General features: G+C 46.1%; 1 protein-coding gene across 1 annotated transcript in view; it reads left to right on the top strand.

Moving 5' to 3' along the window:
- The window catches only part of LOC139533608 (calcium-activated potassium channel subunit beta-4-like), a 69,107-nt gene that overhangs the window by 49,828 nt on the left and 3,334 nt on the right, over positions 1-15,945 (top strand). Inside the window, exon 2 of the mRNA XM_071331763.1 lies at positions 8,062-8,189. Coding sequence (XP_071187864.1) covers positions 8,062-8,189 — 128 coding nt within the window. The remainder of the gene's footprint in view (positions 1-8,061; positions 8,190-15,945) is intronic.

The following is a 15,945-nucleotide window of genomic DNA, read 5'->3' as shown; positions in this document are numbered from 1 at the left end:
TGGAACACTAGTCACTTTAAATAATGCCACTTTAATAATGTTAACATATCTTACATGACTCATCTCATATGTCTATACTGTACATTATACCATCTACTGCACCTTGCCAATGCCGCTCGGCCATCACTCATCCATATATTTATATGTACATATTCTCATTCCATCCCTTTAGATTGGTGTGTATTAGGTAGTTGTTGGGGAATTGTTAGATTACTTGTTAGATATTACTGCACGGTCGGAACTAGAAGCACAAGCATTTCACTACACTCACATTAACATCTGCTAACCATGCGTATGTGACAAATAACATTTGATTTGATTTGGTTTGATGCTCATTTCCCACTGGACACACACTGGTTGAATCAACGTTGTTTCACGAAATGACGTCAAAACAGTGTGGAATAAACGTTGAATTGACGTCTGTGCCCAGTGGGATATTTCTCCACTTAAAATCAGAAAACTGAGGATATCTTCTCTCTTCTTTTATAGCTTGTTTCTGGTTGTTACAAAAGGACATTTGTCCGTCATAGCTTGTCAACCAATATATTAACAAACTGATGCTGGCAACAAACTGATGCTCGTCACAAACTGATGCTGGTCACACACTGATGCTGGTCACAAACTAATGCTGGTCACACACTGATGCTGGTCACAAACTGATGCTGGTCACAAACTGATGCTGGCCACAAACTGATGCGGGTCACAAACTGATGCTGGCCACAAACTGATGCTGGTCACAAACTGATGCTGGTCACAAACTGATGCTGGTCACAAACTGATGCTGGTCACGCACTGATGCTGGCCACAAACTGATGCTGGTCACAAGCTGATGCTGGTCACAAACTGATGCTATTCACACACTGATGCTGGTCACAAACTGATGCTAGTCACAAACTGATGCTGGTCACAAACTGATGCTGGCCACAAACCTCATGGTTTTAACCTGACTTTAACATCTCACTGGGATTGGAGCCAGTTTCAGATGTACAGAAGCTAAAACCTTTAGGATAACGTTTAGGACAACCTTTAGGATAACGTTTAGGATAACCTTGAGGATAACCTTGAGGATAACCTTGAGGATAACCTTTAGGATAACCTTTAGGATAACCTTGAGGATAACCTTGAGGATAACCTTGAGGATAACCTTTAGGATAACCTTTAGGATAACCTTTAGGATAACCCATTTAGAAAAACGCAGCAGGATGGAATGCAAACTGTCATGATGTAATAGGAATCTAACTGTGGTGAAATGAACAATGAAAAACGCAGCAGGATGGAATGCAAACGGTCATGATGTAATAGGAATCTAACTGTGGTGAAATGAACAATGAAAAACGCAGCAGGATGGAATGCAAACTGTCATGATGTAATAGGAATCTAACTGTGGTGAAATGAACAATGAAAAACGCAGCAGGATGGAATGCAAACGGTCATGATGTAATAGGAATCTAACTGTGGTGAAATGAACAATGAAAAACGCAGCAGGATGGAATGCAAACGGTCATGATGTAATAGGAATCTAACTGTGGTGAAATGAACAATGAAAAACGCAGCAGGATGGAATGCAAACTGTCATGATGTAATAGGAATCTAACTGTGGTGAAATGAACAATGAAAAACGCAGCAGGATGGAATGCAAACTGTCATGATGTAATAGGAATCTAACTGTGGTGAAATGAACAATGAAAAACGCAGCAGGATGGAATGCAAACTGTCATGATGTAATAGGAATCTAACTGTGGTGAAATGAACAATGAAAAACGCAGCAGGATGGAATGCAAACTGTCATGATGTAATAGGAATCTAACTGTGGTGAAATGAACAATGAAAAACGCAGCAGGATGGAATGCAAACTGTCATGATGTAATAGGAATCTAACTGTGGTGAAATGAACAATGAAAAACGCAGCAGGATGGAATGCAAACGGTCATGATGTAATAGGAATCTAACTGTGGTGAAATGAACAATGAAAAACGCAGCAGGATGGAATGCAAACGGTCATAATGTAATAGGAATCTAACTGTGGTGAAATGAACAATGAAAAACGCAGCAGGATGGAATGCAAACGGTCATAATGTAATAGGAATCTAACTGTGGTGAAATGAACAATGAAAAACGCAGCAGGATGGAATGCAAACGGTCATGATGTAATAGGAATCTAACTGTGGTGAAATGAACAATGAAAAACGCAGCAGGATGGAATGCAAACGGTCATGATGTAATAGGAATCTAACTGTGGTGAAATGAACAATGAAAAACGCAGCAGGATGGAATGCAAACGGTCATGATGTAATAGGAATCTAACTGTGGTGAAATGAACAATGAAAAACGCAGCAGGATGGAATGCAAACTGTCATGAAGTAATAGGAATCTAACTGTGGTGAAATGAACAATGAAAAACGCAGCAGGATGGAATGCAAACGGTCATGAAGTAATAGGAATCTAACTGTGGTGAAATGAACAATGAAAAACGCAGCAGGATGGAATGCAAACTGTCATGAAGTAATAGGAATCTAACTGTGGTGTTCCCCAAAATGAAAAAGACCTGAAACATCGGTTCGGTCAAACAGCCCACTAGGATATGATGTGTCATGTGTTTCAGCCACGTCAAACAGCCCACCAGGATATGATGTGTCATGTGTTTCAGCCACGTCAAACAGCCCACCAGGATAGGATGTGTCATGTGTTTCAGCCACGTCAAATAGCCCACCAGGATATGATGTGTCATGTGTTTCAGCCACGTCAAACAGCCCACCAGGATATGATGTGTCATGTGTTTCAGCCACGTCAAACAGCCCACCAGGATATGATGTGTCATGTGTTTCAGCCACGTCAAAATGACCATGTTTCTATCTCTGTACATGAACTAGAAATAACCAGGCATGACCTGGAACATTACATAAAGAGACGAGGGATTACGTGTGTGTGTGTGTGTGTGTGTGTGTGTGTGTGTGTGTGTGTGTGTGTGTGTGTGTGTGTGTGTGTGTGTGTGTGTGTGTGTGTGTGTGTGTGTGTGTGTGTGTGTGTGTGTGTGTGTGTGTGTGTGTGTGTGTGTGTGTGTACACATGGATGTATATGTGTGGTTTATGACGGATCGTGATCGGGAGGATAAGAGAGTTGGGGGGGAAATGAGATCAGAGATACTGTACTGTAACTGTCCCCATAGACAGCAATGCCATGAGATCAGAGATACTGTACTGTAACTGTCCCCATAGACAGCAATGCCATGAGATCAGAGATACTGTATTGTAACTGTCCCCATAGACAGCAATGCCATGAGATCAGAGATACTGTACTGTAACTGTCCCCATAGACAGCAATGCCATGAGATCAGAGATACTGTATTGTAACTGTCCCCATAAACAGCAATGCCATGAGATCAGAGATACTGTATTGTAACTGTCCCCATAGACAGCAATGCCATGAGATCAGAGATGATGTATTGTAACTGTCCCCATAGACAGCAATGCCATGAGATCAGAGATACTGTACTGTAACTGTCCCCATAGACAGCAATGCCATGAGATCAGAGATACTGTACTGTAACTGTCCCCATAGACAGCAATGCCATGAGATCAGAGATACTGTACTGTAACATTAACAGAGGACTGTCCAAGGCCCTGCCACATGTAACTGGGCCAGTTTGGACCGGCTGTTGGCCTCGTCCTGATGTAACGGATGTGTTCGCGCCCGTGTCGGGGCGAGGGGACGGTCTAAAGTTAAACTGTTACACTGATCCACATCACTGAGGTATAAAAGAACTGGAGACTGAGTCCAAGATGTCCGACCATTGTTTTCAACGTAATCTACTCACGTTTTCACACACCGATTCCTGGAGCGTCAGTAGCCGGATTGTATCCGGACTCACATGCACACTGTCCCTCAGTGTAAACAGGGGGCAGCGCCTCATCCACAAACATGGCAGACATTTGATTCATATAAAATGTTAGTATCTTCAGTTGTGAGTAATGACAAAAACATTGGCTTCAGCGACAATTATTTGAATAATTAAATTGTTTGTTTTTTTGTGCACAAAGTTTATGACTAAAGTGTCTTATTAGGAATTTTCTAATCTGACTTATCTATGTGGCCGTCAATGTAAATGGTCTTTCTGGGGCGTCAGTTAAACTGCAGTACCGAATCAAGACCGTAGGAGAGGGGACACCGTGCTCCTAGACCAGAACCCTGGGCTCTTGATCACAATAGGCTCGTGTCCAGAGATGTCCTCTCTGAGAGTGGCCACTCCAGGACAGTGTCTAGGCTATATTAACCCTGATCCACAAAGGTGGCTTGTGTACGAGTGGTAGACTAGTGGTTAGAGCGTTGGGCCAGTAACCGAAAGGTTATAGAGCCATTTAGAGTGTTGTTCATTCCTGATATAGAGCCATTTAGAGTGTTGTTCATTCCTGATATAGAGCCATTTAGAGTGTTGTTCATTCCTGATATAGAGCCATTTAGAGTGTTGTTCATTCCTGATATAGAGCCATTTAGAGTGTTGTTCATTCCTGATATAGAGCCATTTAGAGTGTTGTTCATTCCTGATATAGAGCCATTTAGAGTGTTGTTCATACCTGATATAGAGCCATTTAGAGTGTTGTTCATTCCTGATATAGAGCCATTTAGAGTGTTGTTCATACCTGATATAGAGCCATTTAGAGTGTTGTTCATTCCTGATATAGAGCCATTTAGAGTGTTGTTCATACCTGATATAGAGCCATTTAGAGTGTTGTTCATTCCTGATATAGAGCCATTTAGAGTGTTGTTCATTCCTGATATAGAGCCATTTAGAGTGTTGTTCATACCTGATATAGAGCCATTTACTGTGTTGTTCATACCTGATATAGAGCCATTTAGAGTGTTGTTCATTCCTGATATAGAGCCATTTAGAGTGTTGTTCATACCTGATATAGAGCCATTTAGTGTGTTGTTCATACCTGATATAGAGCCATTTAGAGTGTTGTTCATTCCTGATATAGAGCCATTTAGAGTGTTGTTCATACCTGATATAGAGCCATTTCATTCAGGCGTTCTGTCTCACCAAAGCCAACAATATGGTCTATGTGATGGAGGTGGCAGAGGTAATGGTGACCCCCGACCTACCAGCAGCACATTATCAGGAGAATTAATTACCCCGACGGCCCTCCCCTTGCCCCAATTCGCACTGCGCGGCCCCGACCGGAGAATTTCCATGGAAACCCTGTTGCCCTGGTGAAAGATTATCCTCCGACTGGATTCCAATCAGACACCCCCAGGGTTCTGTTTTGTCCCAGTGCCCACAGCTCTGGCTCTTCATGCCCTGAAACGTAGACTGAGGAAAATGATGTGAGACTGTGATTACCTGCCAAATGGAACCCTTGTCCTTATATGGTAGTGGTCTACTTTCAACCAGAGGCCTAGAGGCTTTCATCAACAGTAGTGAACTATATAGTTAATATAATGGAAATAGGGCGTCATTTCAGACAGACCGAGGGAGAATGACGGCTTGACTCGGCCGCGGAAGAAAAGCTTCTTATATCTCCCATGGGGGGTAGAGGATTACTCTCGGGGCTTTATCAACCAGGGAATGGATGGAGATGTAGACAGTGTCTGTGTCTCTCACGGTCCTCATGTTGTGTCTTCTAGACAGTGACTGTATCTCTCACGGTTCTCACATGTTGTGTCTTCTAGACAGTGTCTGTGTCTCTCACGGTCCTCACATGTAGTGTCTTCTAGACAGTGTCTGTATCTCTCATGGTCCTCACATGTAGTGTCTTCTAGACAGTGTCTGTATCTCTCATGGTCCTCACATGTAGTGTCTTCTAGACAGTGTCTGTATCTCTCACGGTTCTCTCACATGTAGTGTCTTCTAGACAGTGTCTGTATCTCTCACGGTTCTCTCACATGTAGTGTCTTCTAGACAGTGTCTGTATCTCTCACAGTCCTCATGTAGTGTCTCCTAGACAGTGTCTGTATCTCTCACGGTTCTCACATGTAGTGTCTTCTAGACAGTGTCTGTGTCTCTCACGGTCCTCATGTAGTGTCTTCTAGACAGTGTCTGTATCTCTCACGGTCCTCATGTAGTGTCTCCTAGACAGTGTCTGTATCTCTCACGGTCCTCACATGTAGTGTCTTCTAGACGGTGTCTGTATCTCTCACGGTCCTCATGTAGTGTCTCCTAGACAGTGTCTGTATCTCTCACGGTCCTCACATGTAGTGTCTTCTAGACAGTGTCTGTATCTCTCACGGTCCTCATGTAGTGTCTCCTAGACAGTGTCTGTATCTCTCACGGTCCTCACATGTAGTGTCTTCTAGACAGTGTCTGTATCTCTCACGGTCCTCATGTAGTGTCTCCTAGACAGTGTCTGTATCTCTCACGGTCCTCACATGTAGTGTCTTCTAGACAGTGTCTGTATCTCTCACGGTCCTCACATGTTGTGTCTCCTAGACAGTGTCTGTATCTCTCACGGTCCTCACATGTAGTGTCTTCTAGACAGTGTCTGTATCTCTCACGGTCCTCTCATGTAGTGTCTTCTAGACAGTGTCTGTATCTCTCACGGTCCTCATGTTGTGTCTTCTAGACAGTGTCTGTATCTCTCACGGTCCTCATGTAGTGTCTTCTAGACAGTGTCAGTATCTCTCACGGTCCTCACATGTAGTGTCTTCTAGACAGTGTCTGTATCTCTCACGGTCCTCACATGTAGTGTCTTCTAGACAGTGTCTGTATCTCTCACGGTCCTCACATGTAGTGTCTTCTAGACAGTGTCTGTATCTCTCACGGTCCTCACATGTAGTGTCTTCTAGACAGTGTCTGTATCTCTCACGGTCCTCATGTAGTGTCTTCTAGACAGTGTCTGTATCTCTCACGGTCCTCACATGTAGTGTCTTCTAGACAGTGTCTGTATCTCTCACGGTCCTCATGTAGTGTCTCCTAGACAGTGTCTGTATCTCTCACGGTCCTCACATGTAGTGTCTTCTAGACGGTGTCTGTATCTCTCACGGTCCTCACATGTAGTGTCTTCTAGACAGTGTCTGTATCTCTCACGGTCCTCACATGTAGTGTCTTCTAGACAGTGTCTGTATCTCTCACGGTCCACATGTAGTGTCTTCTAGACAGTGTCTGTATCTCTCACGGTCCTCACATGTTGTGTCTTCTAGACAGTGTCTGTATCTCTCACGGTCCTCATGTAGTGTCTTCTAGACAGTGTCCGGATCTCTCACGGTCCTCACATGTAGTGTCTTCTAGACAGTGTCTGTGTCTCTCACGGTCCTCACATGTAGTGTCTTCTAGACAGTGTCTGTATCTCTCACGGTCCTCACATGTAGTGTCTTCTAGACAGTGTCTGTATCTCTCATGGTCCTCATGTTGTGTCTTCTAGACAGTGTCTGTATCTCTCACCGTCCTCACATGTTGTGTCTCCTAGACAGTGTCTGTATCTATCACGGTCCTCATGTAGTGTCTTCTAGACAGTGTCTGTATCTCTCACGGTCCTCATGTAGTGTCTTCTAGACAGTGTCTGTATCTCTCATGGTCCTCATGTTGTGTCTTCTAGACAGTGTCTGTATCTCTCACGGTCCTCACATGTAGTGTCTTCTAGACAGTGTCTGTGTCTCTCACTGTTCTCTCACGTTGTGTCTTCTTATGGATTCTTCAAGGGAAAATGTTTGTCTCTTTTACATCTGCATTTAAGATGACTTGGTTGACCTTTGTTGTAGCCCTATCAACCACATGCACAGTACGCTTTTTGGTGCCCTGTTTATGTCAGTAGTGTCTGTTTGAATGTGTTTATGTCACGATCAGTGGAGGCTGCTGAGGGGAGGACGGCTCATAATAATGGCTGGAATGGAGTCAATGAAACCACGTGTTTGATGTGTTTGATACCATATCATATGTCTTGATGCATTACATTATGGCTGGTAGCACTGTATAACACTCTCTTTCTCTCTCCATCTCCGCCTCTCCGCCTCCCTTCATCTCTCTCTCTCTCTCTCTCTCTTTCTCTCCCTCTCTCTCGCTCTTTCTCTTCCTCACTCACTCACTCTCTCTCTCTCTCTCTCTCTCTCTCTCTCTCTCTCTCTGTCCAGTGCTCGTACGTTCCTCCTTGTGAGAGGGACAACCAGAAGAACAAGGACAACGTTCTGTGGTGGGAGGACTACTGGACTAAAGAGGTCAGCTCCCAATCCTTCACCTGTTTCTTCAACCAGCAGAGAAGGTGAGACCTTCCCCTAAACTCTACCACTAGACACTCCCCTAACTCTATACCCTACCACTAGCCCCTCCCCTAACCCTAAACCCTACCACTAGCCCCTCCCCTAACCCTAAACCCTACTATTAGACCCTCCCCTACCCCCTTCCCTAACTCTAAACCCTACCACTAGCCCCTCCCCTAACCCTAAACCCTACCACTACCCCCTCCCCTAACCCTAAACCCTACCACTAGACACTCCCCTAACTCTAAACCCTACCACTAGCCCCTCCCCTAACCCTAAACCCTACTATTAGACCCTCCCCTCCCCTCCCCTACCCCCTTCCCTAACCCTAAAACCTACCGCTTGCCCTGCCCCTAACCCTAAACCCTACCGCTAGCCCCGCCCCTAACCCTAAACCCTACCGCTAGCCCCTCCCCTAACCCTAAACCCTACTATTAGACCCTCCCCTCCCCTACCCCCTTCCCTAACCCTAAACCCTACCGCTTGCCCTGCCCCTAACCCTAAACCCTACCGCTAGCCCCGCCCCTAACCCTAAACCCTACCCCTACCCCCTCCCCTAACCCTAAACCCTACTATTAGCCCCTCCCTACCCCCTCCCCTAACTCTAAACCCTACCACTAGCCCCTCCCCTAACCCTAAACCCTACTATTAGCCCCTCCCCTCCCCTACCCCCTCCCCTAACTCTAAACCCTACCACTAGCCCCTCCCCTAACCCTAAACCCTACTATTAGCCCCTCCCCTACCCCCTCCCCTAACTCTAAACCCTACCACTAGCCCCTCCCCTAACCCTAAACCCTACTATTAGCCCCTCCCCTCCCCTACCCCCTCCCCTAACCCTAAACCCTACCACTAGCCCCGCCCCTAACCCTAAACCCTACCGCTAGCCCCTCCCCTAACCCTAAACCCTACTATTAGACCCTCCCCTCCCCTACCCCCTTCCCTAACCCTAAACCCAACCGCTTGCCCTGCCCCTAACCCTAAACCCTACCGCTAGCCCCGCCCCTAACCCTAAACCCTACCGCTAGCCCCTCCCCTAACCCTAAACCCTACTATTAGACCCTCCCCTCCCCTACCCCCTTCCCTAACCCTAAACTCTACCGCTAGCCCCGCCCCTAACCCTAAACCCTCCCCTACCCCCTCCCCTAACCCTAAACCCTACTATTAGCCCCTCCCTACCCCCTCCCCTAACCCTAAACCCTACCACTAGCCCCTCCCCTAACCCTAAACCCTACTATTAGCCCCTCCCTACCCCCTCCCCTCCCCTAACTCTAAACCCTACCACTACCCCCTCCCCTCACCCTCCCCCCTACTATTAGCCCCTCCCCTACCCCCTCCCCTAACCCTAAACCCTACTATTAGCCCCTCCCCTACCCCCTCCCCTAACCCTAAACCCTACTATTAGCCCCTCCCCTACCCCCTCCCCTAACCCTAAACCCTACCCCTAGCCCTGATGAGAGCATACATCAAAGAGGATTTAATAAAGCAGAATACAACCATGTCAGAATTCCATCTTCTGAGAGGTGACAGAGCCTACCCACCCTGCTCTCATTCTGATTACAGTAACCCTCATGTTTCATACCGAGTTTAATATATGAGGATTTGTCAATTCAGGAAGTGAAATTCAATTCAAACTGAGATAACCTGAATCCCGGGTGCTCTCTCAACCACCACACAAAAAGTGTCTACAGTACTTTGTCAACCCACAATACATGGTCACACGCTCCCTGAGCATACAGCAGCACCTCCAGAGCTGTCTCTAGACCAAGTGTAACGGATGTGAAATGGCTAGCTAGTTAGCGGGTACGCGCTACTAGCGTTTCAATCAGTTACGTCACTTGCTCTGAAACCTAGAAGTAGTGTTGCACCTTGCTCTGCAAGGGCCGCGGCTTTTGTGGAGCGATGGGTAACGATGCTTCGTGGGTGACCGTTGTTGATGTGTGCAGAGGGTCCCTGGTTCGCGCCCGTGTCGGGGCGAGGGGACGGTTTAAAGTTATACTGTTACACAAACACGTGTTTGCTGAAGTATAACACAAAAGAGATTGTAGAGATTTGAGACCTGTCCGGGCAAACAGGAAGATGGATTGTTTGTCAGGACAGGCTCAGTCTGCAGTCTATTTTAGGGCGAAGCAGTGAGAACCAGATGGCAAGGTGTAAAAAAAAATTGTGGCCGCCTTTCAAAAACCCTCTCTGTTCTTTTTCAACTGATGATAGCCATTTTCATGTGAAATATTTTCCTGCAGTAACTATTAACTTAACTCTTAACATAACTTACATTCGACAACCAAATATGTCAAAGACAGTAGCAGACAGGCAGTGAAGTCACAAGATGCACCTGGTCATCAGCTGTGTGGTGATGGGAGAGTCTGTCGCCTGCTGTGGATCCATTTCCTGTGGGGCAGGATATGACATGTTCATGTACTGTAGGGAGGAGTCTGAGAACACCACTTATCAACACTTATCCATAGCCAATCATCCCTTCAGTGGCTATTTTGGAGGCCCCTTGGATCTTGTGGAGCAAGTGTGACTAAAGGAATCAACACATACCGTTTCACACCATGTGGGTCTCCTCCTGGACTCCTGCTACACCTGGGGCCTGTATCCAGGACACTCTTTTTATATTTAACTAGGCAAGTCAGTTAAGAACCACTTCTTAGTTACAATGACGGCCTAACCCGAACGACGCTGGGCCAATTGTGCGCCGCCCTATGGGACTCCCAATCACGGCCAGTTGTGCTACAGCCTGAAATCGAACCAGGGTCTGTAGTGACGCCTCTTGCACTAAAATGCAGTGCCTTAGACCGCTGCGCCACCCGGGAGCCCTACACCTCTTGAGTTGGGCTTCATCCTTTTCTTCATCTGGGCAGTTCATCTGGCAGTTCATCTGGGCACGTTATCTGGCAGTTCATCTGGGCAGTTTATCTGGCAGTTCATCTGGCAGTTCATCTGGGCAGTTCATCTGGGCAGTTCATCTGGGCAGTTTATCTGGCAGTTTATCTGGCAGTTCATCTGGTCAGGTCATCTGGCAGTTCATCTGGCCAGTTCATCTGGCCAGTTTATCTGGCAGTTCATCTGGGCAGTTTATCTGCCAGTTTATCTGGGCAGTTTATCTGCCAGTTTATCTGGGCAGTTCATCTGGCAGTTCATCTGGTCAGTTCATCTGGCAGTTCATCTGGTCAGTTCATCTGGCAGTTCATCTGGGCAGTTCATCTGGCAGTTCATCTGGCCAGTTCATCTGGCCAGTTTATCTGGCAGTTCATCTGGGCAGTTCATCTGGGCAGTTCATCTGGGCAGTTCATCTGGCAGTTCATCTGGGCAGTTCATCTGGGCAGTTCATCTGGCAGTTCATCTGGGCAGTTTATCTGGCAGTTCATCTGGGCAGTTCATCTGGGCAGTTCATCTGGCAGTTCATCTGGCAGTTCATCTGAGCAGTTCATCTGGCAGGTCATCTGGCAGTTCATCTGGGCAGTTCATCTGGGCAGGTCATCTGGCAGTTCATCTGGCAGTTCATCTGGGCAGTTCATCTGGGCAGTTTATCTGGCAGGTCATCTGGCAGTTCATCTGGCAGGTCATCTGGCAGTTCATCTGGCAGGTCATCTGGCAGTTCATCTGGCAGTTCATCTGGGCAGTTCATCTGGCAGTTTATCTGGCAGTTTATCTGGCAGTTTATCTGGCAGTTTATCTGGCAGTTCATCTGGGCAGGTCATCTGGCAGTTCATCTGGCAGGTCATCTGGCAGTTTATCTTGGCAGGTCATCTGGCAGTTCATCTTGGCAGTTCATATGGCAGTTCATCTGGGCAGTTCATCTGGCAGTTCATCTGGGCAGTTCATCTGGCAGTTCATCTGGGCAGTTCATCTGGGCAGTTCATCTGGGCAGGTCATCTGGCAGTTCATCTGGGCAGTTCATCTGGGCAGTTCATCTGGGCAGGTCATCTGGCAGGTCATCTGGCAGGTCATCTGGCAGTTCATCTTGGCAGGGCATCTGGCAGTTTATCTGGGCAGTTTATCTGGGCAGTTTATCTGGGCAGTTCATCTGGGAAGTTCATCTGGCAGCACATCTGGCAGGTCATCTGGCAGTTCATCTTGGCAGTTCATCTGGCAGTTCATCTGGCAGTTTATCTGGGCAGTTTATCTGGGCAGTTCATCTGGGAAGTTCATCTGGCAGCTCATCTGGCAGTTCTTCTGGCAGTTGATCGGGCAGTTCCTCTGGCGGTTCATTGTATTGCAGATTTCTCTTGTAGCAATGACAGTGTTTTTTCATCACCAGTAAACTCTTAGATTGACTGAAATACATGCAAAGTGTAACATATGTTTATAACTGAAATGGTACACGGATAGTGTTCAGAGGCCGTTGAACTCCTCAGCAGAGTTGACTGTGTCCTACGTTCCTCTAGTCCAGTGTTCAGTTGGCTGACACTGAGCTGTGTCTGCTGCTGCAGCCTACACTGCACTACAGTGTGCTACTGTATAGTGCTGTGTACTGCTGTATGGCTGCTGCAGTGTTGGCCTAAGTGGGCCCCTCCAGACCACTGCTTACCCCAAAACAGCCTGATACAGACCTTTTTATTTATATATCATCTAAAATATGTGCATATTTTAACTCAATACCCGTTCCAATTCTTAGTTTGCATGCAAGCTATTCGGGAGGGAAAGTTTTAATGCAATAAAGAAACAAAATGGCGATGGGATAATGTTATTGAAAGGGGAAAAGAGACTCCGCACCTTTTTATTGAACATTTGATATCCAGCACCTGCTTTGTGATCTTTTGCTATTTGGGATAATTATAACTTTTTCCACACTTTGTTAACTGGAACATAAAGGGTATGAATCACCCCATAAAACAACAATAAAATCCTATTGCTGTATATCTGTATCCACCTCCTCCTAGGCATCTGTTTTCTCTCTGATAAACATTTCTCTTGACGTAATCAGTCTGTAATTACTCTTGTAGCCAGCTGCTCTGATTATACACCTGCCAAATACTGTTAGAAACATCCCCTCATTCAGAGGTATCATCAACTCCCCTCATTCAGAGCTATCATCAACTCCCCTCATTCAGAGGTATCATCAACTCCCCTCATTCAGAGGTATCATCAACTCCCCTCATTCAGAGATATCATCAACTCCCCTCATTCAGAGATATCAACAACTCCCCTCATTCAGAGATATCATCAACTCCCCTCATTCAGAGGTATCATCAACTCCCCTCATTCTGAGGTATCATCAACTCCTCTCATTCTGAGGTATCATCAACTTCCCTCATTCAGAGGTATCATCAACTCCCCTCATTCAGAGGTATCATCAACTCCCCTCATTCAGAGGTATCATCAACTCCCCTCATTCAGAGGTATCATCAACTCCCCTCATTCAGAGGTATCATCAACTCCCCTCATTCAGAGGTATCATCAACTCCCCTCATTCAGAGGTATCATCAACTCCCCTCATTCAGAGGTATCATCAACTCCCCTCATTCAGAGGTATCATCAACTCCCTCATTCAGAGGTATCATCAACTCCCTCATTCAGAGGTATCATCAACTCCCTCATTCAGAGGTATCATCAACTCCCCTCATTCCCCTTATGACTCATCGTGTTGTGGCGTTAATATTTTTCTCTCTGTTCTACTTCTCATCTGTTCTCTAGCATTCCCTGTCCAGTTTGTTTAAAGTTTTCCCCTCATTCACCCTCCTCCTCACCTCCTTCCTCTCCTCCTCCTCACCTATGGTTAAGAGCAGGTGGGCCAGTGACCGAAAGGTAGCTGGTTCAAATCCTCAATCCGACTAGGTGAAAAGTCTGTCGATGTGCCCTTGAGCAAGGCACTGAAGCCTAATTGCTTTTGTAAGTTACTCTGGATAAGAGCATTTGTTAAATTACTAAGCAGGTAGCCTAGTGGTTAGAGCGTTGGACCAGTAACCGTAAAGGTTGCTGGTTCGAATCCCTGAGCTGACAAGGTAAAAATGTGTTGTTCTACCCCTGAACAAGGCAGTTAAACCCACTGTTCCCTGGGCCCTGAACAAGGCAGTTAAACCCACTGTTCCCTGGGCCCTGAACAAGGCAGTTAACCCACTGTTCCCTGGGCCCTGAACAAGGCAGTTAAACCCACTGTTCCCCGGGTGCTGTGGATGTGGATAAAGGCAGCAGATTCATGGGTTAAATGCGGAAGACACATTTCAGTTGAATACATTCAGTTGGACAGCTGACTAGGTCTTCCCCTAAATGAGGGAATAATGTTATTATTCCTTCACACATGATGTAGCGTTTCTCTTAATCTGTTCTGTATCGTCCCCTGTTCTCTGGCTACATCCAGTCTTTCAGTTTGTTCAAAGCTGTGCCCTCAATTCCCCTCCTGACCTCCAAATCCCTTTAACCCTGCCCTTGTCTTTTAGTATCTATCTGTCTGCTCATCTTCCTTCAACCCTGCCCTTGGCTTTTAGTATCTATCTGTCTGCTCATCTTCCTTCAACCCTGCCCTTGGCTTTTAGTATCTATCTGTCTGCTCATCTTCCTTCAACCCTGCCCTTGGCTTTTAGTATATATCTGTCTGCTCATCTTCCTTCAACCCTGTCCTTGGCTTTTAGTATATATCTGTCTGCTCATCTTCCTTCAACCCTGCCCTTGGCTTTTAGTATCTATCTGTCTGTCTGCTCATCTTCCTTCAACCCTGCCCTTGTCTTTTAGTATCTGTCTGTCTGCTCATCTTCCTTCAACCCTGCCCTTGGCTTTTAGTATCTATCTGTCTGCTCATCTTCCTTCAACCCTGCCCTTGTCTTTTAGTATCTGTCTGTCTGCTCATCTTCCTTCAACCCTGCCCTTGTCTTTTAGTATCTGTCTGTCTGCTCATCTTCCTTCAACCCTGCCCTTGGCTTTTAGTATCTATCTGTCTGCTCATCTTCCTTCAACCCTGTCCTTGTCTTTTAGTTTATATCTGTCTGTCTGCTCATCTTCCTTCAACCCTGCCCTTGGCTTTTAGTATCTGTCTGTCTGCTCATCTTCCTTCAACCCTGCCCTTGGCTTTTAGTATATATCTGTCTGTCTGCTCATCTTCCTTCAACCCTGCCCTTGGCTTTTAGTATCTATCTGTCTGCTCATCTTCCTTCAACCCTGCCCTTGGCTTTTAGTATATATCTGTCTGTCTGCTCATCTTCCTTCAACCCTGCTCTTGGCTTTTAGTATCTGTCTGTCTGTCTGCTCATCTTCCTTCAACCCTGCCCTTGGCTTTTAGTATCTATCTGTCTGTCTGCTCATCTTCCTTCAACCCTGCTCTTGGCTTTTAGTATCTATCTATCTGTCTGTCTGCTCATCTTCCTTTAACCCTGCCCTTGTCTTTTAGTATCTATCTGTCTGTCTGCTCATCTTCCTTCAACCCTGCCCTTGGCTTTTAGTATCTATCTGTCTGTCTGCTCATCTTCCTTCAACCCTGCTCTTGGCTTTTAGTATCTGTCTGTCTGCTCATCTTCCTTCAACCCTGCCCTTGGCTTTTAGTATATATCTGTCTGTCTGCTCATCTTCCTTCAACCCTGCTCTTGGCTTTTAGTATCTGTCTGTCTGTCTGCTCATCTTCCTTCAACCCTGCCCTTGGCTTTTAGTATCTATCTGTCTGTCTGCTCATCTTCCTTCAACCCTGCTCTTGGCTTTTAGTATCTATCTATCTGTCTGTCTGCTCATCTTCCTTTAACCCTGCCCTTGTCTTTTAGTATCTATCTGTCTGTCTGCTCATCTTCCTTCAACCCTGCCCTTGGCTTTTAGTATCTATCTGTCTGT

This window comes from Salvelinus alpinus, chromosome 11, assembly GCF_045679555.1.
Source record: "Salvelinus alpinus chromosome 11, SLU_Salpinus.1, whole genome shotgun sequence".
NCBI classification, from domain to species: domain Eukaryota; kingdom Metazoa; phylum Chordata; class Actinopteri; order Salmoniformes; family Salmonidae; genus Salvelinus; species Salvelinus alpinus.
Note: the sequence above shows the minus strand (reverse complement) of the source record. Positions and strands in the feature narration are given on the sequence as shown.